At 49.7% G+C, this 24,716-nt stretch overlaps 9 protein-coding genes across 9 annotated transcripts; 6 read left to right on the top strand and 3 right to left on the bottom strand.

The window, feature by feature from the left end:
- Positions 1 to 1,024: 1,024 nt before the first annotated feature.
- N7525_006668 (uncharacterized protein) lies at positions 1,025 to 7,128 on the top strand (the record flags this gene model as incomplete). The annotated part of the gene is made up of 4 exons (XM_061213803.1): positions 1,025 to 1,088; positions 1,382 to 2,493; positions 2,548 to 2,992; positions 3,062 to 7,128. 4 exons carry the CDS (start codon positions 1,025 to 1,027, stop codon positions 7,126 to 7,128), a joined length of 5,688 nt encoding a protein of 1,895 aa, XP_061068234.1.
- A 262-nt stretch (positions 7,129 to 7,390) lies between these two features.
- Positions 7,391 to 8,337, bottom strand: N7525_006667 (ubiquitin-conjugating enzyme E2; the record flags this gene model as incomplete). The annotated part of the gene is made up of 2 exons (XM_061213802.1): positions 7,391 to 7,976; positions 8,027 to 8,337. 2 exons carry the CDS (start codon positions 8,335 to 8,337, stop codon positions 7,391 to 7,393), a joined length of 897 nt encoding a protein of 298 aa, XP_061068233.1.
- A 338-nt stretch (positions 8,338 to 8,675) lies between these two features.
- Positions 8,676 to 10,305, bottom strand: N7525_006666 (DHHC family palmitoyltransferase; the record flags this gene model as incomplete). Its single annotated transcript, XM_002567167.1, has 2 exons — positions 8,676 to 10,042; positions 10,107 to 10,305. The coding sequence occupies 2 exons, from the start codon at positions 10,303 to 10,305 to the stop codon at positions 8,676 to 8,678; spliced, it is 1,566 nt and encodes a 521-aa protein (XP_002567213.1).
- Positions 10,306 to 12,064: 1,759 nt separating this feature from the next.
- Positions 12,065 to 13,660, bottom strand: N7525_006665 (rhomboid family membrane protein; the record flags this gene model as incomplete). Its single annotated transcript, XM_061213801.1, has 1 exon — positions 12,065 to 13,660. The coding sequence occupies one exon, from the start codon at positions 13,658 to 13,660 to the stop codon at positions 12,065 to 12,067; it is 1,596 nt and encodes a 531-aa protein (XP_061068232.1).
- Positions 13,661 to 14,758: 1,098 nt separating this feature from the next.
- Positions 14,759 to 16,772, top strand: N7525_006664 (uncharacterized protein; the record flags this gene model as incomplete). Its single annotated transcript, XM_002567165.2, has 2 exons — positions 14,759 to 15,604; positions 15,678 to 16,772. 2 exons carry the CDS (start codon positions 14,759 to 14,761, stop codon positions 16,770 to 16,772), a joined length of 1,941 nt encoding a protein of 646 aa, XP_002567211.2.
- A 913-nt stretch (positions 16,773 to 17,685) lies between these two features.
- On the top strand, positions 17,686 to 18,972 carry N7525_006663 (2,3-butanediol dehydrogenase; the record flags this gene model as incomplete). Its single annotated transcript, XM_002567164.1, has 5 exons — positions 17,686 to 17,769; positions 17,840 to 17,873; positions 17,931 to 18,179; positions 18,235 to 18,801; positions 18,854 to 18,972. The coding sequence occupies 5 exons, from the start codon at positions 17,686 to 17,688 to the stop codon at positions 18,970 to 18,972; spliced, it is 1,053 nt and encodes a 350-aa protein (XP_002567210.1).
- Positions 18,973 to 19,809: 837 nt separating this feature from the next.
- Positions 19,810 to 20,438, top strand: N7525_006662 (uncharacterized protein; the record flags this gene model as incomplete). Its single annotated transcript, XM_002567163.2, has 2 exons — positions 19,810 to 20,043; positions 20,094 to 20,438. 2 exons carry the CDS (start codon positions 19,810 to 19,812, stop codon positions 20,436 to 20,438), a joined length of 579 nt encoding a protein of 192 aa, XP_002567209.2.
- An 802-nt stretch (positions 20,439 to 21,240) lies between these two features.
- On the top strand, positions 21,241 to 21,510 carry N7525_006661 (uncharacterized protein; the record flags this gene model as incomplete). The annotated part of the gene is made up of 2 exons (XM_002567162.2): positions 21,241 to 21,287; positions 21,339 to 21,510. The coding sequence occupies 2 exons, from the start codon at positions 21,241 to 21,243 to the stop codon at positions 21,508 to 21,510; spliced, it is 219 nt and encodes a 72-aa protein (XP_002567208.2).
- Positions 21,511 to 22,699: 1,189 nt separating this feature from the next.
- Positions 22,700 to 24,417, top strand: N7525_006660 (trehalose-6-phosphate synthase; the record flags this gene model as incomplete). The annotated part of the gene is made up of 5 exons (XM_002567161.1): positions 22,700 to 22,982; positions 23,035 to 23,404; positions 23,461 to 23,831; positions 23,895 to 24,237; positions 24,366 to 24,417. 5 exons carry the CDS (start codon positions 22,700 to 22,702, stop codon positions 24,415 to 24,417), a joined length of 1,419 nt encoding a protein of 472 aa, XP_002567207.1.
- Between the last annotated feature and the right edge of the window lie 299 nt (positions 24,418 to 24,716).

The following is a 24,716-nucleotide window of genomic DNA, read 5'->3' as shown; positions in this document are numbered from 1 at the left end:
TTTTGGCCGGAAACAACGGAGACGGGTACTTCCGTTGCCATACTAACTTGGCTGGGACGGTAGGTACCTGATGTACGGCCCTATGATGTCATTCAAAACAAGCATATACCCACACAGCCTTGAATCGAACCATTGCGAAGTGCATTTTTTTTTTGTCTATTTCCCTAATAGATTGACGTTTTTGTCTCTTACTTTGTCTCTTACTTGTCCCTGAGCTCCTGGGATTTGTACAATAGATGGGTTATTCGTTCAAGAGTGCACCTACATGTAGTATGTATATGTATAGCATCCCACACCAAAGGGGAACCTGGATCGACGTCAGTATGCGGTAGAAATGCGCCATCCATACGGTAAGCTAGTGAATAGTACTCCGTATAATGGGTATATGTAAATATGCACAATAATGCAGAAAACAAGGAATCGGGGCCGGAAGACGAGTCACACCGGCCCACTCGGATGCCGATCACCTCGGGAGTTTATGCTTGTTCATAAGACCCCCTCTATATATAGTAAAAGAATGTACAAAGTAGCTACATTGTAGAACAACATATGTACTACATATAACATCAATCGAACATCCAAGTACATTTGCTTTCATCCCCCTTTCAAAATAAGAATCAGCGCATGGATGTGAGGCATTGGCCTCGGCGTTAGCAGTGGTGGCAAGAACAAATTGTACTATGGATATATGTACTTTAGATCCAGACTCAAAGAAATAATTCCTTTCAAAATTAGTTCAGTGGAACGTTATAATGAAGCATTTGATAGGGCTAGGTAGGTTATATGATAGTCAACTAGTTAGTTAGACGTTTGTTATTAAAGATGCCTCACAAACAAGGCATCAATAACCATTGAGATAAGATAAGGTCATGTGACCCGACAATCGCATTGCAAAAATTGGAAGCCCGGCGTTCGAGTCCTCCCCCTTCAAAAATTTTCTGTCCTTCTTTAATTCTCCCTCACTCCATCACCTTTCTTTTATCATTTTTACACCTACCCTTCTATCCAAAAAAGCTATGTAGCCATGCCTGGCGTACAACATCTTATCGACTTCGTGCTGAATGAAGTCGCACTCTGTGGCAACCAAGGTGTGTATAGTCTCTTCACTGGGACCCACTTTTCCTCACCCCGGAGACGCATGTCATGTCGCATTGTGGATTTCAAACGTCACCGAAATTATGTGAAAAAGGCCCCCTAGTCTGGGGAATATGTTGAAAATTCCTACTATACTTCCCCTCTCAGGACTTTCTCATGACGGGGTTGACTCTGCGTTCTTGTGGCGCGGACCCAATATCGATCTATATTCTCCTTCTCAAGCCCTGATTGGGTGTTTTTACTTCTAATACGCAATCCCTGGAACGTAATGCTAACAGGCATCAAGGCGCATCTTTATCCGACCTACTACAAGCCGTTGATGATTTCCACACCCAACCTCACAATGGGCCTGCAATAAACCAAAATATCGACCATCGTTTCAAAGCCAAAGTTTGGTCCTGGCTCACGGCTAACCCAGAGGTGTCTATTGGTCAGCACAATGAATGGAACCATCTCACCTTGGATGAAGCCGAGCGGCTTGACTCACGAAGCGATGATCCCAAAGGCAAAGGTCCTGAGACCAACCAAACCGCAGATCAGAACCCTGATTTACCGCCGCTTCGAATCTTCGTCTCAGAAGAGAGAGCCTGGCTTGCCATCACTGGCCATCCACCAGATGACTCCAAGGTACTACCTCTCGAATTTGTCTTATTGTCTGTGATTGCTTCACGCAAGTCAAAGGGTATTGTGCAGCCGGACCTGGTGAAGATCAGTGGTCAGGACAAACGGTCTGTTCCAAAGCGTACCGATGCGTTGCAAAGAAAGGGCTACATCGACAAGCGGCCAGTTCAAACAAAAACGGCCCGAACCAGTCTCTGCACGCTGCAGCGATTCTATCGCCACATTACCAGTGATCAAGCGAAAGAAGAACCGGAATCGAAGAACATGATTGATTTTGGTAGCTTCAACACCACCCTGTTCGGCATTCTCCGAGAGCATCAACTGATTGCACGCAATGATCTAAAGCGACTCTTGGGCTTCAATGATCATTGGCGTTGGAAAGTTTTGTCCCGTGCCCTCCGCAAATGGGAGCGGATAGGTGTGGTACAACGTGTGAGAGCCGAATCGCAATATGAAAGAATCCATCCTTGCGTGAAGCTTTTACGGAGTCCCACAGAGCAAGATCTCGCCCTCTTCCATGAGTTTAATTTCGATGTCTTGAACAAGCATGGAGTGCGAACCAAGGGAACCAAATTTACCCCAGACCGAGACGAAGACCTGGAGCTGGAGGGCCCAAGCAAAAGATCTCCTAGCCCGGGAGACGGTGGGATGGATCTGATCAAAGAGCATGTCGGGGATGCTGTACGCATTGTACCGTCTTGGACGCCGGATCGTAACCTCTACAACCAAATCTTTGACATCGTTGAAAGATCAGGCACAACGGGCATCACGAACCAGGTAAGCATCTCACTCCCAAAGGTGTATATTTTCTTAGCTTATAACATAATCAAGACTCTGAATTCGACCTGCTTTGGGTCCTTTTACAGGAGGCCTGCTGAAAGTATGGTACATCGCTTGGTTGACCTATGGCAAGTGGCCCAGCCACTTCATCTGCGCCATTACGCCATCGTTCGAGATTTGGCAATGAAAAAGACCATCATGTATTATGTCCACTACTCGGCAAACAACTTTGCAAAGCTCGTTGAAGCTGGTCAGGCAGCATGGGAGGCTGTTGAGATTCCAGTCAAGAAAGCCAAGTCGTTGAAAATCGAGGCACCACCTTTTGGTGTGCTGCCTCAACTTGATGAATATGGATTCCTCAAAAGGCAGTTTCCAAAGAATATGCTGAAGGATCCAAATTCAACTCTACTTGACGGGGTCATGGCTGTCAATCCGCCCAACTATCTTCTTTCTTCGAGTGATCCGTTTGTTGTTGAACTTCCAAATGGTCAACATGGTATGATTGGCCCCTCATATTCCTGGTTCCCATAAGAGAAACTGTGATGGATCTAACATTAAACCGCAGTGATCCGTACGCGTATCGATAAACTCCCGCCTGGCTCCAAGCAGCAGTATGAGCCCCGTTTCCGGCCCAAGGGACGACCAAAAGGCAGATTGAACCGCGCGACTCTAGAAAGGCGCGCCAGAGAATTAAAAGCCAAAGGGCGCAAGGCCAAAGAACCCATATCTACAGAAGCTGCAGCTAGACAACCCGAAGCTAGCGAAACCGAACTCGGAGAATCTCAAGCCTTGGAGCCCCTGATTGAACCCAAGCTGGAGCCAAGCCAAGGTTATGGCTGGGAATATGTCGATGAATCCCCGCGAGCCAAGAAAGCCAAGATCAAACATGACACCCTTAGGGGATTATCAAAGCAAGAGAAGCTTGAAGCACTTGGCATGGATGAGGGCTGGACTGAATACAAAGCTCTTGTCATGGACAAGCCTGTTCCTGGTGTGTATGTGACTCCCCACGGTCGAAGAAGACCAGTCGGCAAGTCCCGAGGTCGCCCGAGACAGAGTCGAATTGCCATCTTCAAATCGCCAAAATTAGCGTCAATCCCTTGGTTTGTCAAGGACAAAGATGACACAAGTGATGATGACAAGGTTGGAGATGCTGCTACCACCACCACCACCAGAGCATCCGAAAGCCTTGGCCCCGAGGCTGCACCTTCAGTTATCAACTCCGAGGGGCCCATCATGACCCCCACCCCGGTAACTTCCAGGCGAGCCAAGCGACTTCTACCTAACGACTCAGCCGTCTCACCCACACCATCCTCGGGTTCCAAGACCAATGGCCAGAGAAACGGGAGACCTCCGAAACGATCTCGTCTTCACAAGGCCCAAACTGGAAGCAATGAAGGACCCTTGGATGATGCCAGCGGGATATTGCCCGAGGATGCAGTTCCAGCACCCCAAGAGGGTTCAATCAAAATGAGTACACCACGCCATCGCGACAAGAGTGCCAGCATTCATCTACTCGAAGACCAACAATCTGGAACTCCATCAAAGCGTCGCCGCGTAGAATCGTCCGAGCGCAGTGGCAACGACCACACGACTTTACAATCCCCGACACCCCGTCCATCTGATGAACTGACACCACGATCAGGCTCAGTGGGTCCCCAAAAATTCAATTTCGGCACCCACAGCACCAAGCCGGCAAAGAAGCCACGAGTTCGGAACAGGCTCAATATCCGAACTATGAAGATTTCAGAGGAGGAAGGATCGGAATATTCTAAGCCTTTGATTGAGAGAGGCGGATCCATCAGTGTCCTTCGGAGAAAGCTCATCATGGAAATCATGGGAAAGGCTAATGGTGTATACCCCGCGGGCACTGCGATGTGGTATCCTTTTGTCACTGCATGGATGAAGATCCATCCCAATGAAAAGCCAGACATGCGAACTGTCAATACTGCATGCAAGCAATTGATTGATGCCGGCCAGCTTCGGCAGCTGACTTTCAGCGGCCGAGACACGAGAAAAGTGATGGTGACAAGGACGTTGTTGTTGAAGCCTGATATGTCACCAGATGATCCATTAGTGAAGGAGATGCAGAGCAAGATTCTGGCTATTGACTTCCACGAGTCGCGGCCCTTCTTTTCGGCCAATGTCGAGGTGGATCCGAATTTGACAAGAAATAGTGGTCGACCACACGGTGCACCTCCCCGCGCGCAGAGATTCTCCTTCCCGGTGGAAGAAGGCACTCATGTTCACTTACAACAAAAGCCTCTTTCCATTGTGAACCTAGAGGCAAGAAGAAGGAGGCAGGCCCAAGCGAACTTCATTAAACGCCTGGAAGCCCAAGCCAAGGCTGCCAAGGCTGCTGAAGAAGAGGATGAACTGCCTGACTTGCCTGGAGTCCAGCGACTCATGACGCTTGCACGCCCTCCTGAATTGGACCTTGATTCTCGCCCGCACACATCAATTATTCGTCCATATGTTCGAACAGGTCCACGTGGTCCTGGCAAGCAGCAAAAGCTTATAATACATCCCAAACGGGTGATGAAACCAATATCTGCCATTGGAGCGTACGCCATGTTGATGAATCCGGTCCAACAATTTGAGCCAACCACTGGGACTTTCTCCACAGGGTCGTGCTCGGCCAAACGCAGAAGGGCGAAGCCAATGGCAGCACAACAGCCGGTTTTGGACATTGAGAAATCTGTCGATGAGTTATCTAGACTGGCTCGTGATGAACCGGACTCGCCGGAAATTCCCATGGCCGTCAAACCCAGAGTTCTACTCTCGAGATTCATTCAGAAGACCAAAAAGATCCTCAAATGGGAGCTTAACCACCCGAATCTTTTCGAAGCAAACCTTGAAGGCCAGCAGTTTATCAACCGGACCGTTCTGGATGGTTTCAAGCCAGCGCCGATCACAGGCGATATTCGCTTTGCTAGTGACATGCCCCCTCCAAAACAGCCTCAAGTGGAACCAGAGCTGCCAGCACGGCGGAGCGAGATCCGCCGCCAGCGTCAGTCCCTACCTCAGCCCCTACCTCAGCCTCCTCCAGCAATTACTCCAAAGGCTGAGACGCCGAAACGGACACCGAAGCCGAGAAGGACACGGGCTCCTCGGGCCCCACGTGCCCCTGTTACGGACCGCCGCCTGGCCAAGCTTGATGATACTACAACAGCCGAGAAAGAAGCACAGTCGGCGACCCCTAAACGCATTCGCCGACAGCGATTCGTGCGCCCTATCTCTGAGAATCTCAAACAGAAGTTGGTGGTTGCTCTTGTCGTCGTTCGTGTGCTTGCAGGCGGAGCGGAATCAAGAGTGATCGATTGGCCTCTCGTGACGAAAGCTTTCCCAGATCAAGACTCGTCTTTCATCGAAGCGCGAGCGCGTCAGATACTCAACAAGAATCGCTTGCAGATTACGAAGATGCATCGAGATTTCCAAGAGTGCTTCCTTGAGGCTTATGCAAAGGATGAAGTTCCGCGCATTGACTATTTCGATTTAGACGGCTATGACTGGCCTGCGCTGGTTGACTGGGCAAGCACTAGGCTCGACTTTTCTCCATCCGAACGGGCTCCGGACCTCCCGGCAACGCGGCAGCAATTCGACAGTGTTTTCGAACTACGCGAAGATGCACTTACGGCAGGCGATGAACTGTACCAGGCTGTGCATGGTGTTACTATCAACCACAAACGCAACTTGATGGCGCGCAATCCGTTTGCTGTACCAGTGGATGGTGGAACACGCACTAAATCGGCTCTACGAAAGGTTGGTACGGCACAGCTTGAGGCTGCGAAGACATGGGTCCGTGCCAATATCATCACCGCTGAAGAAACCTATCGACCCAACGAGTCGAGCGATATTCTGCAACGCTTTGGTGATCGACTCATTACCACTGCGACGCAGGAACTGATCAACGAACGTGTCGTCAGCTCAACAACCCGTGGCCGCATCAATCCAGGTCGCAATTACGATATCTCAGAATATTTCCTGCAGACGCTGAGCCGCAAACGTGCCGTTGAAAGCACCCAGCTGCGCCGTGCCGCTCATTTCAAGTCTGACATATTGGATATTCAATTCCGCACTACCGGTGCATCAGACGTCGAGTACACCGCAGAAGACGGCGATATCCTCGCGTTGATCAATCTCTACGCTTCGGGTGCTATTCAAATGCGACCCCGCGACGCTCCTCGCGCTAAGTTCGGTCTAACCGATGGCGGATATGAAACTCGGCAGATGGACAAGAAACGCTTTCATTTCCCTGTCGAGGTTACTCCCACCGCAACATATCGCTACGGTAACCCCGTCCGTGGCAAAGCTGCAGCCGCGGTCCTTCCACCAGCGCCTTCGCCATCAGACACGAAAATACCACCTAGAAACCCCCTTTGGTATGACATCAATGGAGAGTTCATACACCGCCTGTGGGATCTGGTGGTTGGCCCTGTCCTTGGATGCCTGGTGATGCGACCCGGCATTAAGGCCGGTAACATTTCTAACATGATCAGGCCCACCATGGGCGCATGGGAGACTGTGCTGATGCTACAGTGGCTGGAGGAAGTCGGCATTGTCAAGTCAGATGGCGAGGGGGAGACGGCTTGCTGGACACTACAGGAGTCTTGGTGGATGATTCTGTCTTGATGGCTCATCCTCGACTGAATACTGATTTCCGACTGATCTTGAATGTAATTTTATGTACAAACATACTTGCTAGTTAGCCGTACTTCTCAAGATAAGTTACGAAAAATAAAAAAAGAACAAGGGAATGCTTCATTTCAATGATGCTTTGTGCTTGATTTCAAAACTAATCTAGAGGGATATCATGGACCAACCTGTAACGTAATCCCAAACGCCCGCATGACTGCCAGAAGAAAGAAAATGCCCAGTTAAACTCCCGGATCCTTTACAGATCGTCGACGTTCGCCACTCGGCGCAATATCAACAGGACAAGAGCAACGATCACAACAATGATAGCCCGGTCCAGCCAGACACCTTCAGATGGAGACTCTGTCGAAGCCAGATGAGAAGAGCTTGTCCGCGTAGGCATAACAGCTGCAGCCGGAGCTTGTACAGTAGATAGCGGTGCCTCTGGTTGTGCCTGTGGTTGTGCCTGTGGTGTGGGCACCGATGCAGGCGCAGGAGCCGAAACAGATTCCAGAGCCGGAGTGCCCTCTACAACATCATCCCCTCGAGCCTGGTGCTCACTTCCAACAGGAACAGCATCCCCCTCAGAAGCCGGGGCAGCAGCCTCAGCCTCGGCCTCAACCGTCTCCCGCTGGCCCTCGACACCAGCATCAACACCAGCACTCCGACCCACAGCAGCAATTTCATCCTCAACCTCGATCCCGCGCTCGAGACAAACCCCCCAAAGCTCCCTCATAGCCTCCAGATTCCCAACCCCACACTCACGACAAGACCACCCAAGCGAGAGTCGCGCATACTCCCTGCGCAGCTCGTCACTCCCCTCCATGCCACCGACCTGACCCTGACTCTCCGAAGTAAAGATCTCAGATCGGATCCCCAACAGCGCAGTGCGCACCCCCAAGCCGGCTGCCATGTCTCCTCGTGGTGGCCGGAGATGCTGAGGCAGATTTCGCGGTTGACTTCGAAGCGGCCGGAGGGCGTGAGGAAGCGGAAGGAGGGCGGTCGGAGTGGGTATGTGGCTGGGAAGGTGATGCGGCCGTGGTAGAGGCCTTGGGCGTAGGGGGATGGCGAAGGTGGACCAGCTAGGGTGAAGTGCCAGTCATGGAGGTTCGTGTCGCTTATCGGGGCGGCTGTGAAGTATGGGCTTGGGTTTTTGTGGAGGTCGCTGCTTTCTTTTAGGAGACGACGCGTTGAGGGGGAGGACATTTTTGTCTTTTATCTTTTTATCTTTGTCTCTTTGTATGCGATTGGAATTGGAATCGATGTTGAATTGGACTGGGAGGGAGAAGAGATAAGTTGGAAGATGACAGTTGTCTCAGTCTTGCGGGGATGATGCGATTGGGCAGTGGCAACGTTGTTATGTGCAGAGTACAGAGGACAAAGTACAAAGTATGATTAGCACATATTCCATAGAAGTAGACAGGTAGAATAGGGATAAATTCTTTATGCTCATAAAAGCCTCGATATGATAAATGCTTTCACAATGATACACATACAACGCCTGCAACATGCTACATGAAAATGCTACGTATAATCACTTTGTCTTAGTCCCAGGCACGCCATTCATCAGTGTCATGGCGTGTAGCCTGCTGGCGGCCAGCGCCTGGATCCAACAGCCCGTTCCCTTCCACATCATCCCCATAATCACTATCACCAGGCCGCGGCCGCGGCGACCGGGGCGCAAGAGTCTGCATCGATACGGAGGTCGGAGGCCGCTCAGGCGTGCTACCGCGGTTTGGCACCCGTTGCGGCTGTGAAGTGCCTTCCCTCCAACTATTACTGTTGTCCAAATTGCGCTGGTACAACTCGCGGTAGTATTGTTGCTCGTCGGTGGATTCCTGTTCTCGACGCTGTCGCATGCGCTCACGCGCTTCTAGGAATTTAGGACTTGGCTCCCACCGCCAGCCATCGCCGGTTGTGTTGCAAATAGGCACAGCCCAGAGGAGCGGTCGGGGACCGAAAAGGTGGAGCAGGTTACGCCGCCAGCCGAGGTCAAACGCGCTAGGCATTTTTTCGTTGTCTTCGTCATTTTGATACTCCTCGTACCGTGAGTGCTCGCGCTGGCGCTCCATTTCGGCATATGACCGGGTTAATGCTTGCTGTGCTGGAGTGAGACCGTTGCCCGAGCCGTCCGGAGGCCCTGATGGGCGCGGCCCAGGAGATATGCCCTCTTCGGCCCGGGTGACTCCCGGGATAGCGTTGGCGTGGGCATCGATGATCTGATTACCATATCCTTGCAGTCGGCTGGATATGCTTTCCTCGCCCGGCTCGCCCCAGTAGTTATTGTTGGGCGGTTGCTCATTTCGCTGTCTTTCTAGCGCTTTGCGCAAAGGCGACACATACCGGGTCTTTTCCAAGCATTCAATGGTAGTGGTACCCCGTATAGCCAAACTGATATGCCAGGCTGTGAATCCACCCAAAACCAATCCAATGATGCCACCCAGGATAGCCAGCAGAACTACATTGACCGGGAGAATAGTATCCATGTACTGGGTATCGTTCAGGATCTCGGTCCAGACCCAAACGGCCGCAATGCCAAAAACAACCCAACAGAATAACGATGTGTAGATCAAAAACAGCAGGAATGCCTTGTAATTATGCAGTCCAACGCAGGTTGCCAGCCAGGGACAATGGTGGTCCATCTTGAGGACGCATCGTTTGCATGTCGAGCAGTGATGCGCGCGGTCCGGCTTCGGACACTGGCATTTTTTGCAGTACCGTGATTCACCAGTCGAGGTGACGGTATATGATGTGAACTCCGGGTGCTCGGAGGGAGGGAGGGCGCTGTACTCATGACGGTCGGCACCGCGACTGGTAGAAACCGGTGACCCCGGATCGGTGAAAACGGCCACGGTGTATGAGAAGTTGAGGATGACATAGAGGGAAAATGCGAGGATGGAGCTCGGGATACCTGCCGACATGTTAGTATACCCGGATACATAGACCCGTTCGAGTTCGGGCGTTATCCTGCGTACCGATCCAGTCACTGCGTGAGGGTCTGACGCCGATGCTAACAGCGACGTATACTGCCCATGTGGTGAGGCCATAGACGAAGGCGAGTGGAAAGCAGCTTGCTGCTGCGCAGCAGTATCGTTCACAGCGGAGGGCCCAGGCTCGAGGGCGTCGTTTAGGCCACGAGGGCGAGGTCGGGGGTGACGAGGCCAAGGTGGCCATGACTGAGAGTTTATGACACAGGGGAAAGAAGGTTGTGCATGAAGAAGTTTGACGGGATCGATCCCATTATAGACACATTGGAAAACATAAGACAAGTCTCAGGCGTGAATTGAGGGTTACCTACAATATGCGATGAGAACAGGGCTATCAGGTGAGATGTACGGTACGGTAAACTGGGTACGGTAATTTTGTAATTTTGACATGGCTCCGCCACAACCCCAGCCACATAAGCTGCGTACATCACACGAAGTATAGCGTCACAACAATTTTCTATTTCCGGCATTGAACCATTTTCAGGAACAGGGGATATCCTTAAATTAGGATACTTCATATTATTTTGTGTGCAGTTTGGTATACTTGTTGATATAGCAATTCTATTTACAGTCATAATGCTAATAGATTCATCGAAGTTCTGAGGAAAAAGTGCAATGCAAAATTGTTCTAGAATGGTCGAACTAAAAAAGGCATTCTCCTGGGTCGGAGCCTCATCTTCGAGCATTTGCTCGTCTTCATTGCCATCCGGGAGGGGGTCCTCCACGACCCCCCCCCCCCCCCCCCCACCACGAGCACCACCACGGAAATTACCGCCGTGGGCAGGGGCACCCCTCCCCCTGGCCGCCTCAGGGCCAAACTCTTCCTATTATTATGTTAACGACTATCCTAGTGTACCATCAAGGTATAGTAGGGGATAGTATCTTACAGCCAGTCTTGCATTGGCGCGGGCGCGCACCATATCGGCCGCGAACTCGTTCTCGAGTTCCCGGCGCCGGGCCTCAATGACAGCCTTTTTTTTGTTAGTGCCAGATTCTATCTTGCTCAGGTATATGGTATAGCTTACGGCCTGTTCACGTGCGGCTTACGCCTCGCGGCGCCGTTTCTTAATGGCCCTGTTGCGGGCATTATTCGGACCGATTTCCCCAGGTCCCAATGGGGGGATCCCCCCCGCGCAGCTTGCGCAGCTTGCGCCTCGCGGCGCCGTTTCTTCAGGGCCCTATTGCGGGCATTATTAGGGCCGATTTGGCCAGGTCCCAATGGGGGGCGATCCCCCCCCGCGCAGCTTGCGTAGCTTGCGCCTCGCGGCGCCGTTTCTTCAGGGCCCTATTGCGGGCATTATTGGGGCCGATTTGGCCAGGTCCCAATGGGGGCCGATCCCCCCGCGCAGCTTGCGCCTCGCGGCGCCGTTTCTTCAGGGCCCTATTGCGGGCATTATTAGGGCCGATTTGGCCAGGTCCCAATGGGGGGCGATCCCCCCCCGCGCAGCTTGCGTAGCTTGCGCCTCGCGGCGCCGTTTCTTCAGGGCCCTATTGCGGGCATTATTGGGGCCGATTTGGCCAGGTCCCAATGGGGGCCGATCCCCCCGCGCAGCTTGCGCCTCGCGGCGCCGTTTCTTCAGGGCCCTGTTGCGGGCATTGTTTGGGCCGATTTGCCCAGGTCCCAATGGGGGGCGATTTGGGGGGACAGAGAAAGACTGTATTCACTATCGAACAGATGACTGGGGAAGGAAGAGAAGGAGAGAGAGGAAGAAGACAGAGAGAGATGGAGACAAATATATAGGCATGACTAGCCTGAACAAACAGGCAGCCAGCTATGTCACATGACCCAGGCTCTAACAAATTCACGTAAAAATGCCAGCTCAGGCTATGACATTTCCATAGTAGAGAACAGTTCGTCCCGTGAGAGTTCTATTCCCTAGACGGGCACCACAGTAAGGGTTTCGACAAACAGCCTCCTGAGCTTTACATTTGGAAAAAACGCTGAATCAACTTGGCATGTTGTTCTGGTCACACCAGCCATTGACGTCCATACAACTCAACCGGTAGCACCAGGAGCAATTCGAGGAGGGGTATTTATAGAAATTGACAATCAACATAATGAACCCAACGAGGACCGCAACCAGGGCACCAGCGCGGACTAGCCACCACAGCCACCAAAGAGGCTTACGGCCCTTGAAGAAGTTGAGCGGGCCGCTTGTAGAACCCGGAGTTTCTGCCGAACTGGAAGTGAGACCCCGCTTTCCCTTGAAGAAATCCATGAAGGAGGTGGTCTTTTGCTCGGGGCCGGCTTGGCCGGCTCCGCTCATGGCAACATATGGTTGTCGTGCCAGGCCAATCCGCTCGCGGAGAGCGTTAGGCGAACGCATGATAGTCATGCCAATGGCAAGACCCATGATGAAGCCACCAATGTGGGAGAAGTTGTCCAATCCTGGGAGGAGACCAAGAACGAAAGAGACACCCACTCCGAGGATCATAATGATAAGCTCAACCCACGGAGATTCCCGCTGGGGCCACTCATACAGTAGGTCAAGAAGGTAAAGCGCAAGGATACCGAACAGGGCGCCCGAGCAGCCATCACTGGGATCGAGCTGCGCGGCGTAATTTCCACCCAGAACGAACCCGAAGATACCACTCGCGAAGTAGGTCAAGGTATAGCGCCACATGCCAATCAGGCGCTCCATGTCGGCGCCCATGGTCATCTGAACCAACAGGTTGAATCCGATGTGGATGAATCCTCCGTGCATGAAAATGGGGATGATGAATCTGTACCACTGGTTGGGAGCCGGCTGATCATCCGTTGACCCTCCAATACGGGGGTTGGGAACACCACCAAAGCCACACACTTCAGACAGTGTGCACCCCGTTCCCGACACCGTCGTCGATGTGGCATTTGGACAGAGCCACGGAATGGTATGGTTGGCATTCTGGACCCCCTCAACGTTCTTCATGCACGGATTGTAGCGTGCTCCCATGTAGATTTGGACGTACGGCGAGGGCCCGATCATTGGGTTGAAGGTGGGTTTCGTCTCGATGACTGACCCGGTCAACTGAGCTGGAGCAGGAAGGATTCCGTTAGTTGAATCCCGAAATGCTAGAATAGTACCGAGGCAGAAACAGAACTCACCATTCTTGACCAGTTCGATAATAAATACGATGATCTGGGCCAATGTCAAGATGTATGTCACCCAGGCAATCTTCTTGCTGAAAAATCCCTTCTTCTTCCGGCTATCACGTTGTCGGCTATCCTCAATACCCCCTGGTGATGGAGGGTACTGCGTCTGTTGGCGCATCCAATCTGGATTATTTCCATACTGGGTGTTGGTCTTCAAAGGAATGTTTTCTGCGTAATTGTCGCCTTCCGTCGCCCGTCCGGCTGTCTGGTAATGTCCATTATCCGATAGAAATGACTGTTGACTTTCTCGGTTGTGATAAGGGGTTGAGGGATCGTCGTGGTTGTAGTTTGGGCTCGCGTAGCCAAATCCAGGAACTGCGTGCGGGGTTTGATCTGTCTTCCCCGGAACAGCTTGGTCGTAGCTTGGGGGTTGTGGGATGTTCGTGTGATAGTATTCGTTGGAGGCCATGGTGCCTGGGGCTGAGTCTTTGTTTTAGTTTCCGGAGCAGAGAGACGGATCCATGAAACTGTCGAAAATGTTGTAGGGTGATCAAGCGATGAAGGATTATATAACAAAGAGCAACCCAAGAGATGAAAGAAAGGTGAAGCAGGAGTCAGGCAGTCACATTCGAGAAGTTATTTTTGGGCCGATCTACGCAATGTCAGCAATGCCAGCCGCGCGGCTGGGGCTTTTCACTCCGCCCTAGTAGTGGACCTGAATACAGAGAACTTCTGTAATGACAGTGCAATAAAGGACATTCGTACTTCAGAATCTGTACTCAATGCACTGTTTTGATTTTGATTTTATTTTATTCTTTTTAAATTGAATTTCAATGCATATGTGCCTGATTTTTTAAAGTACGCTTAGATAACACATAGTAAACAACGAGCCTACCTATTTAGGACTAGTTGCCCTCGATTTAACGAAGTGGGTTCAGACAGACAATCCACGTGACTGAGATTCTATTGGCTTGATCTTGGATGCCGCCTTTTTAGTCAACGCCCTGCCGGTCTAAACAGCCCTAGAATGAGCTTATATTATGCAAAAATACCAAGGTAATTATTGCAGAACACAGAATGCCTTCCAAAACTGGTGCCTCATTATTTTGGAACGCTCTAGTTTAGGAAAATCTGCTCCTCGCCAATCCTTTGTAGGGTGTGGCTTATGGACAGTTAACTCTATTACTATCCGTCTTTAAGGCACTTTACGCATGGTTATCCCCTAGGTCCAGTCTCGGTTATATCTAGGTAGGAATTTGAATCTTCTTCCTCAGCCTTTGAAAGTGAGCATATGAAGGTACTAGATAGGGCTCTAATGATAGGGAACCCTGCGCGGTCGCAACCTTTTAACCGAATTGGGTAAAAAAGACAAATAAAAGATCAGCATCCACGAATATAACAGTGCGCATAAAGACTATTGCGTTCAAATTAATCCCTTAGCTGTTCCGAGAGGTCTGTAGTTCGGAGATGTGATCGGCCCGTGTCTTCTTCGGGATTCTGCCGCTGATGTCATCGCCATGGTTCATCTTCCCCGCGCCTGCGACATCAAATAGTCAACACCATCACCATGGAGGACCCTCTTGTTCAAGCATTGCCTCCGGCTACAGATTACTTGACCTACCTTACTCTGTTAGAGTATCAGCTAACCCCAGAACGTCTGCCGCTTTTGCACACTCTCCTGCAAGATGAGAAGTTTACAACGAACATCGGCTGGGACTTGGTCAAGCTGCTCCTGCCCATGCTACCAGCGTCCACGGAATGTCTGCAGGATGTCGCTCGACTTGGAAATCCCCGAGAAGTCATATTGCGCGTTTCGGAATCCCTGATGCAACTTCAGCCGGAGGACGAGGAGGACGAGGACGAGACGGCTGATCAGGGGCTGCCCCTGCACATCCTACAGTTCAATTGCCTTCTCGGCATGCTCTCAGTACTTCATACACGGATCCAGACAAAAGCCCCAAGTCGGTTCATAGCAACCTCCCTCCAAGCAGCGCTGGAAGCGTATACCACAATGGCGACCAATGAGACCACCCTTGCCTTCCTTGAGTTCTTCCGCGAAGTGTCTCCCACCAAGCGGCCTGCACCACCCCCCAGAGCTGCTAGCGAGTCGAGCGTGCTGAAGGTTGCCGCTGCCTCCGCGCCAGACCCCGAAGCCGAGGTATCCTCGCCCTCTCCGTCTGCTGATAACGAGACGCTCCTTGTTCGGAAATTCATACAATTCGGCTTGCTTGAACTGCTGAAGTCATATCTCTTGAGCTTCTCCAGTCCAGTGGATCCGGGAATGTCGTGGACTATTCGAATGCAGGAACACTTGCATCCGGATCTGCGGCTACCGGCCGCCCAATCGCAGACTGAGGCATATGGGTCGACCAAGGAACTCAAGGAGCGCGATATGATCATGGGGAAGCTTATGGTAAGTGACACCAACTTCTGGATGGTAACATGTCACATCGCAGAATGATTAATCTGACGTTGCTTTTGCTCAGGCTTTATCACGAGACGTTGTGATTGATAACGAGGAACTCCTGTCAATCATATCCGGATGCCCGACAGAGCAAACCGCGCAACTTGATTTCGACGAGCCTCCAACAAACCCCGATCAGATTCCGCTAGAACGGCATGGTTCACTCCTGCTACTAGCGGCTCGGGCTGCAGGAGCAACTCTCTTTGCCTCTGGGCAACCGCTCCGTCAGGTGTCTGTTTTCCCTGAGCTGGCTCAAATATTCAAAAACTTTGTCGGCGGCCCCACTAATCTCGACGAAGTGGCTTTTGGCCAACCCCATGCGCTTCTCGACTCCCTGTTAGCTTTGACCGTCTACGCTTTGCAACAGCCTATTGAAACCCCGTCAAGCGATACGGAGTTCAAGGATTTTGTTGTCCTCTTGACTGCATGCACAGCACGCCAGACCCACGGCATCGTCCGCCAGATCCCGGCCGCCATTGTCCAGAGCCACCCATCGCCCGAGACGCGGTTTAAGCTCATACACAAGATCTTGGAAGATGATCGTCTTGTCCCTGCGCGGGATAGCGCCATAGCATGGCTGAAGGATGAACTGCTCCGCAGCCCCACCCCATCTTCCGACAATATCTTCCAAGATCCGCTCTACTTCTGGGCTGTATTCCCATCTCTTTTCAAACCAGTCACTGCCGCCACCTCAGCATCCGATCTCGTTACTATCTGGTCACGTCTTACTCAGACTCAAGGCCCACCGCTTCATTCCGCATTGAATCTGTACTACTTGCTGCTTTCCTCGCCATCGCTCCGCGACCAGCTTCATCTCGAGAAGACCGTCCAGTTCTTCCGCAGCCATGTGCTCACCCCTCTCCGGCAAGTATTCCGGAGCTTCGAGGATGATCTCACCGCCAAGGGAGGCGAGGGTGTCATCGAAGCTGCGGTGGGCGAGGAAATGTGCCAGATTGGCAATGCACGGTCTGTGGGACTTATTGGTCTTACACTAGATCAAATTGAGGAGACAGCCAGCGATGCATTTGGTTCCGATGAAGGGGATTTCAGGGGATATTCTGAAGCGGAAGAGGTTAAGGTGTCTGCGATTCGAAAGAAGATGGATGTCTGGGAATAAGTATAAAACCAGGTTTCCTTGTACAGAGTTTTGGGCATGAACGAATGAAAGTTTTCCATCATCTTGTGAATATATCTGTCCTGGGTGTGTTTAAATGGTAGTACGTAACCCTCGCGAGCAATAGTCTCAACCTCTTCGTGAGAATGTGTGAAATATGGAGGATAGTAAAAGGGTTATATTATTTCCTCGAATTCTTTTGTACTGCAGGGAGGATTCACTATTTATGTGTGAGGCCAAGCTCGACCTGTTCCATGAGGTCTTGATCATTCACTAACTGCAGAGTATTACTAGATCATTTAAGACAACCTTGGAATACTAGTAGTTTATCTCGTGTTTAAGCTTAAAAGTACCTAGGACGATGAAGTCATTATGATTAATGTGCACTTGGGCAGTTCATCCTGAAGGTTTCCACATGGAGAAAAAGAACAGGAAAATTAAATCTTGGAACAAGTAGGCAGTACACGCATACATTAATACATATTGCGATTGAACTTGTTTTCGCATGGCATGGCTATGTTGCCACTGGGTTATTTCCGCATTCGAATTCTCATTTTATCCACAGGTCAGGTTCTCGGCTTACTGTTTCTGTATGTTCCCTAATGACTGACGCAAGATCGACATTCGACCTTGTCGTTCCTGTTATTGTTATACTGCCCAAGGCAGGTATTCTCATTTTGCATCTCAAGTTATGCTGTATTCCCTAATAGGCATTCCCGGACGGATTCTCGGCGCGCGTCATATTCTCGTTCGTCATCAGCGGTATATTAGGTAGTATATCTAGATATTTAGAAGGGCATGGCTCAGAACACGCCAGCTTTGAAATTCATATTGACAATGCATGAACCCAAAGCACACTTTGTCCCCATCACAGATTTGTATGAGTCTTCCATGTTACACCCAGAGCAAGGCAACGATGTTGGCAGCGCGATTCCACGGACGCGGTGATATTCGCCTCGACAAAATCGAAGAGCCACCATGTGGGAAAGGGGAAGTCAAGGTATTTCGATCATGTCGCATGTTGAAATATCTAAATCGAATATAAAATTTGCTGATATTGTATTCTGTAGATGAGACCGGCCTATGTCGGAATCTGTGGTAGTGGTAGGCACTTCCCCAGACTGTGAAGCATTTCCGATCTCGATCTATTAACATAGAAAGACCTCCACGAGTACACAACCGGTCCCGTTCTTATCCCGAAAAACCCACACCCCATCACAGGTTCTAAATACCCCGTCACTATGGGCCATGAATTCAGCGGCGTTGTTGTGGAAGTCGGCGACGATGTAGAACACCTCGCCGCGGGCCAGCGAGTAGTCGTCCGACCGACTATCTTCGACAAGACCTGTCCTTCATGTATAAAGGGCATTCAACACTGCTGCGATAATATTGGGTTCGTCGGTCTAAGTGGTAAGTGTTTCATATCCTTTTTTTCGTCACTGAGTGCTAATTCGGTTGATAAAAGGCTACGGTGGTGGTTTAGCCGAGTATATCAACGCCCCTGCTGAACACTTCTACCCTATTCCCGACAATGTCTCCCTACAGTCAGCGGCATTGGTAGAACCACTCGCGGTAGCCTGGCATGCGGTTAGTATATCACCTTTCAAACCCGGCGACAATGTTCTAGTCGTGGGTGGAGGCCCTATCGGCATCGGTATCGTACAGGTCCTCAAGGTGCAAGGTGCCAGAGAAATTATAGTGGTCGAGCCTACGGAAAACCGCAGACGACTAAGCGAAGCCTTCGGCGCGACTCATCTCCTGGATCCCCGAAACGTGGATGTTCCCGAGACGGTACTTCGACTGACCGATGACATCGGTGCGGACGTCCTTTTCGACACCGCTGGTGTGGAGGGAGCCCTGAACGGGGCCATACCGGCATGTCGCGCGCATGGAACAATCGTCAACGTTGCGGTGTGGCAGAAACGACCTGCTGTCTGCGTGAATGATTTGATGTATAAGGAGGTGAACTATATGGGTGCAGCCCTCTATGATAATACATCTTTTGAGGATGTGATCAAAGCGATAAGCTATGGTACGTCCTGTTTATTGATGAGCGGACTTTGGAGATGCTGATGGATTCTCAGGTCAATTGAATCCCGACAAGATGGTCACTTCGAAGATAACGCTGAGCGAGGTGGTGGAAAAGGGATTCAAATCTTTGCTTGAGAACAGGGATGAACATTGTAAGATCTTGGTGGTATGAAAGGCTCAGGAGGCACTGGGCGACAAGGTGGTTTTCGTTGAGCCATAGGTATCATGTGAACATGTACAAGCGTAAATCTGCCTTGATATAAATTTGTCTAACCTCCACTGCTCAGAAGTATTTCAATGAACTGCAGTTACAATATGTACTTATCGAAGTCGTGTTATGGTAATGGCCCAGTAATGTGCGTATAGTTGAAGTCTTTCTCTCCTAGGGATCATCCTTATATAGTGATTACCGAGAATATCTTATGGCAGAGCGAACGGAATATATTTGGAATGTGACTAACATAAGCTTAGCAAAATGATTGAGACTTCTATAGATCATCGAGGGTCCCCTACGGACATATGTAATGATGCCGACATCATTGGTCGGTACACTTAGTAATTTACGGATGTAACCTTGGGAGGCTGCCCGGTATATGATGGAAGGCATAGCTCATCTAAAGCTGTCCTGTCTCCTGAAACTGGTATTGTTAAGTTCTAGAGCAACGTTTCCCCAGTATTGATGACCCGTCATCATGACGATTATCAATAGCCTCAATCTGACTGGTGCATTTGTTTGAGTGATCTGAATACCTGCAATGAAAGATACCGAATTCTGGAGTTTCCAAGTTTTTGCAGCATAATTCGGTCATAGTCATGTCGTAAGTTGGACTGATATCAGGAAATTTGTGTTATTCCGTTGGCTATAAGAGAGCCCTTAAAGCATCTGGTATAATTGAGTTTTGTGATATATATCGTTATGTCGTTGCTTTTACGTGGCCTCAGAGTAACTAGTACCAACCGCCTCGCACTACCTATTTCAAGACGCACGTTCGCGATATCTTCTATTACCATGGCACCCACCATCAGCGATGCGATTAAGAAGGATCACCGAGAAATAGAGTCGTATTACGACAACATCATCAAGACCTCAGATGAAACCGAGCAGACAAAATGGCAAAACCAGTTTACATGGGAACTGGCACGGCACTCTATTGGAGAGGAGCTGGTCGTCTACCCGGCCTTTGAGAAGTACGTGCCCAACGGCGTGGAACTAGCCAACAAAGATCGCCAAGAGCATCAATCGGTCGGTACCCATACCCATTATCTTAGGAACGTGGTTAACATGTACTCAAGGTCAAAGAGCAACTGAAGAAATTCCAGAATATGACGCCTTCGGATTCTGACTTCATTCCTACCATCAAGGCTCTGATGCAAGATCTGTCTCAGCATATTAAGGAAGAAGAGACGAATGACTTGCCTGCGCTGGAAGGCGTCCTCTCGCAAGAGGAGAGTGAGAAGTACTCGACGTCCTTTGGAAGGACCAAGATGTTCGTTCCATCCCGTTCTCATCCCAGCGCCCCAGACAAGCCACCGTATGAGACGGCTGTTGGCCTTTTGGCAGCGCCAATTGACCATCTTGCCGACCTCTTCCGCAAGTGGCCTCACACCTCGGGGATGCCCAATCCGTCTTCTAAATGAAGCTGGACGAGGAGTGTCAGTTTCTTGCACTCGCTATAGTGGGCTCTTATAGTTTGTGCTCTCCCAACATGCAATAATGATTCTATGTGATCTATCAATCTTGAATGAATGTCTACTTTGTTATGTCCAAACTTTGAACGCGCAATCATGATAGCTATGTGAGGAATTGTATAGTATGAAAACGAACCCACGAACCCAGATTCACGAAACCACATTGTCTCTGTTGGGAGATTGAGGATACTTATTACCTACGTACCATATTTCCTATGCCAGGTGGTACAAAGCTATAGTATGGTAAGGATAATTACCTAGTTAAACCAACCTAGTTAGCGGATGAATGACAATCTGCCAACTCAGAGTCGAGAGGTTGCTAGCGGACTAGAAATGGAATGTTCGGATATTTTTAGAATTGGCGTCCTGCTATTACACACGCGACTGCGAAACCAGCAACGGAAGGAGAGCGTTCCGACGATAACAGTCCAAAGGAAGATATAAAATCGAATTATTCTGACTTGACGAGAATGAGACAGTGTTGCGACTAAAATAGTGGGCGTCTTGCACGGTGGAGTCCGGAGACCACACCCCTCCTCACTTGCCCATAAAATTTCGTGTACGGATTCAGCAGAAGGCTATCCCCATTACAGGCCCAGTCGTCGTCGCTGACTATTCTGACTATTCTGACTATTCTGACTATTCTGACTATTCTGACTATTTCTATACAATGTTGGATTCTTACGGCCAAGGCTCTCTGCGCTATTTCTTTTTCCACGGGAATCACGGAGATGCCCCCCTTCCCCACCACATGACCATCGAGGCCAACGTTGTTGTCTTGACTGGACAGGCCGAAGTGTAGGCCGTTCTTGCCCTTTGATTTATTTCGAGTGTTTTCTAATGAAGAAGTTTATTCGGTCAAAACTTCGATAAGGGACCATCATGTTACGAATTTCAGGATGGGATCTGCAGAAACGCGGATGGCCAAGTTGAGGGTCCTCTGCCAGCAAAGTCTCTCGTGGAAAAGATCATGAAAAACGTTTCAGTGCCGTCGCTCATCGTGGCAGAAGTTCCAAAGTAGGTGCTCTTGCCTATTTGCGGATCAATTGTGGCTAACGAGTAGGCATCAAATGGGGATCGATTTGGAAGCCAAGGACCCATTCTTTTACGTGTAAGCCCCCCGTTATCGTTATACCCAAAATCATTTCTGACTAGGGTTGATTTGTAAAGTGCGCTTCTAGTCCTTGGAAGAAGTGATCTTCGTCCTTGCACTGCTAGCGATAGAGAATATCTCTCTGTGATGATGCAGACATTTGTCCCTCGACTTGTACGGTCGATGGCCCCTATGGCCAGCGAATACTTACCAGGTGATGCTCGTAATTTGTGCGTTGATATTGCAAACCGCATGGAAAAAATTGCAGATGATCCTGACTATCACACTTTCATTGCGATGTATCGGGGTCGTTATGTCCAGAAGCCATTGCCACAAAGAGCAGTGGTAGAGTTATGCCTACTTCATGTCCTGAAGATGCCGTTTGAGTTAAGTACCGCAATCAATAGCTCACTGATTCGCTATTGATGCTGGTCACATAGTATGATCGTATCCTTGTGAAGAACTCGTCGTGTCTTTGATATCTTGATTTGCCACTCTTCTCTAACATGTTGTCTGGTACTGAATTGATAGCTCAAAAAAAGGACAATAGAATTCCTACTGCGTTCGTGTTTCTTTTTTTTCCCCTTAGACCCCTAGATCCTAGCGGCTCTTGAGCATACAAATTCGCGCCCAATCGATAAGCAAATCTGGTAGTGTGAGCAAAAAAGAAACAGCAGGGCCAAATCATCACGACAGATCATGACTATAGTGAATATTCAAAGCCTCGACATAAGATGGGATACCGGCTATATAGATGATGATAGGGGTAGAGGCTATTTAGTAGATTTAGTAGTGAGCCATACATTTAGTATCAAACTTAACCTCCACCCTATGATATAAGAACTCGGTATATTCACACTTAAACCCATCTAGGTAAAGATCTAACAGTCAGCATGACCAGGTCGTGAATCATTTTGAATCATTGAATTGTTTTCTGAAATGATGCCCAGGTGTGTTTTGAACTTGATTTGTGTCCATGACATATGCCAAGCTTTCCCATGCTGGCTTCTAAATCAGGCTGCTTATCGCACGGAATATAAGTTTACGTAGGCATCCAGGAAATAGACAATATCATTCAACCTATGCTATTATTCAATTTCGATCAAGAGTGAAAGCAATGGCGCCCGATGCCCAGCCCCAGAAGCTCATAATTGCCTCAAACCGCCTTCCACTTTCCGTCAAGCGCAAGGACGGCACCTACGAGGCGATTCCATCCAGCGGAGGCTTGGTGACCGCCTTGAAGGGGCTGAAATATTCCGACTACCTGTGGCTAGGCTGGCCCGGAGTGGAAATCGATGAACTGGATAGAGGAAGTGTTGATAAAGCCCTAGCCAAAGAAAATGCCGCCGCAGTATACCTAGATGAGGATTTGGCCCAGAGCCATTACAATGGATTCTCCAGTACGTGACCTATATCTCGGTCCTGTTTATATCGCTGACCGAATATACTTAGATGGTGTTTTATGGCCCACGCTACATTATCAATCGGAAGTTTCGTTTAACAACGAGACGTGGGAAGCGTACCAACGTGTTAACAAGATCTTCGCCGATCGAATCAGTGAAGAGGCGGCGGATGGTGACCTGATATGGGTGCATGACTACCACCTACTCTTGCTACCGGGTTTACTCCGTGAGCGTCTTCATGCGCAAAACAAAACGTGTCCTATAGGATACTTCCTTCACACCCCCTTCCCGGCAGATGATTTCTGGAGAGGCCTTCCTTTTCAACAACAGATGCTTGATGGTGTCCTTGGTAGCGACCTTGTTGGCTTCCATACCGATGAGTATAAGGCGAACTTCGCTAGCGCTTGTGGAATTCATCTGTAAGACCCCGAGAGTACCTAGGTAGCGTTTTGATGACCACTAACTCAATTATCAGTGGTGCGGAAGTTGAAGGCGGGAAAATCCACTACAACGGTCGTATTATCAGCATCGATAAATACGTCGTGGGGATCGAATACCAGAGATTCGCTAACACAATCGATCATCCCGAGGTCCAGGCCAGAATCCAAGAGCTTGAGACTCAACACAAGGGCAAAACGATCATTATTGGCGTGGACCGCATGGACTACACGAAGGGACTGCCTGAAAAGTTGGAGGGCTTCCGATTCTTCCTCGAACAACACCCCGAATGGAGGGAAAAGGTTGTGTTAATCCAGATCGCAATTCCAAGTCGGGAAGATGTCAAGAAGTATCAGGATCTAGAGGGAGAGGTGAGCAAGCTCGTGGGCCAAATTACCGGCAAATATGGTAAGCTCAGAAATTGATAACTGAGATCTCCGTTGCATCTCATGCTAACAAATATATAACCAGCTACTTCCAATTGGACACCGTTGCTCTACATCCACCGCTCAGTTTCTTTTGCGGAGCTTACCGCTCTATACTCCGTGTCTGATGCCTGTCTTCTCACTTCACGCCGGGATGGGATGAACCTTGTTGCTTCCGAGTACGTCGCTTGCCAAGAGGCCCGACACGGTGTATTGGTGCTCTCGGAGTTTACTGGCGCAGCAGCCTTCATGCAACAGGGCAGTCTGTTGTTCAATCCTTCTAATGCAAATGGCCTCTCCGACGCACTTTACGATGCTCTCACAATGGAGAAGGAAGACAGGAAGAAAATGCATGAAGAGTTGCGGAGCTTTGTCACAACTAACACCAGGTTAGTTGTTTCCTTTCCTTTCCTTTTTTTTTCCTTTTTAAAAGCTCCCATCTTCCCCAGTCCCTCGTCTTCTACGAGAGGTCCGTCAGTTCTAGTAATCAGTAACGCTAACAACCGTTTTCATTCAGTTCGAAATGGACCGAGACGTTCGTCGGGGAACTGAAGAAATTGCAGAAATAGACATCTTATAGAGTAGTTCCAATGCTATTTGGACATGGTACCTGGCGCGGTCGGCCCATTGCATTGCTTCGTTGGTATATTCGGCTTTTACAGCACAGGCAAGTTGACTATAGACTTATGAGCACTCTGACGAGGATGGGGGTGGTACATCACAATCAGTGTAATGGAATGTCCTGTATTGATAGGACTCCAGTTGCCTTTTAGGTTGAGATCCACTCAATAAATTATGCGGTCGATTGACAACTGTACTATCTTTCTAGATAAAGCAGTTAAGACAAGAGAGTTGGGTTATGGAAGAG

Source organism: Penicillium rubens (assembly GCF_028828025.1).
Source record: "Penicillium rubens strain IBT 27055 chromosome Unknown utg000003l_segment0_segment0, whole genome shotgun sequence".
NCBI classification, from domain to species: domain Eukaryota; kingdom Fungi; phylum Ascomycota; class Eurotiomycetes; order Eurotiales; family Aspergillaceae; genus Penicillium; species Penicillium rubens.
Note: the sequence above shows the minus strand (reverse complement) of the source record. Positions and strands in the feature narration are given on the sequence as shown.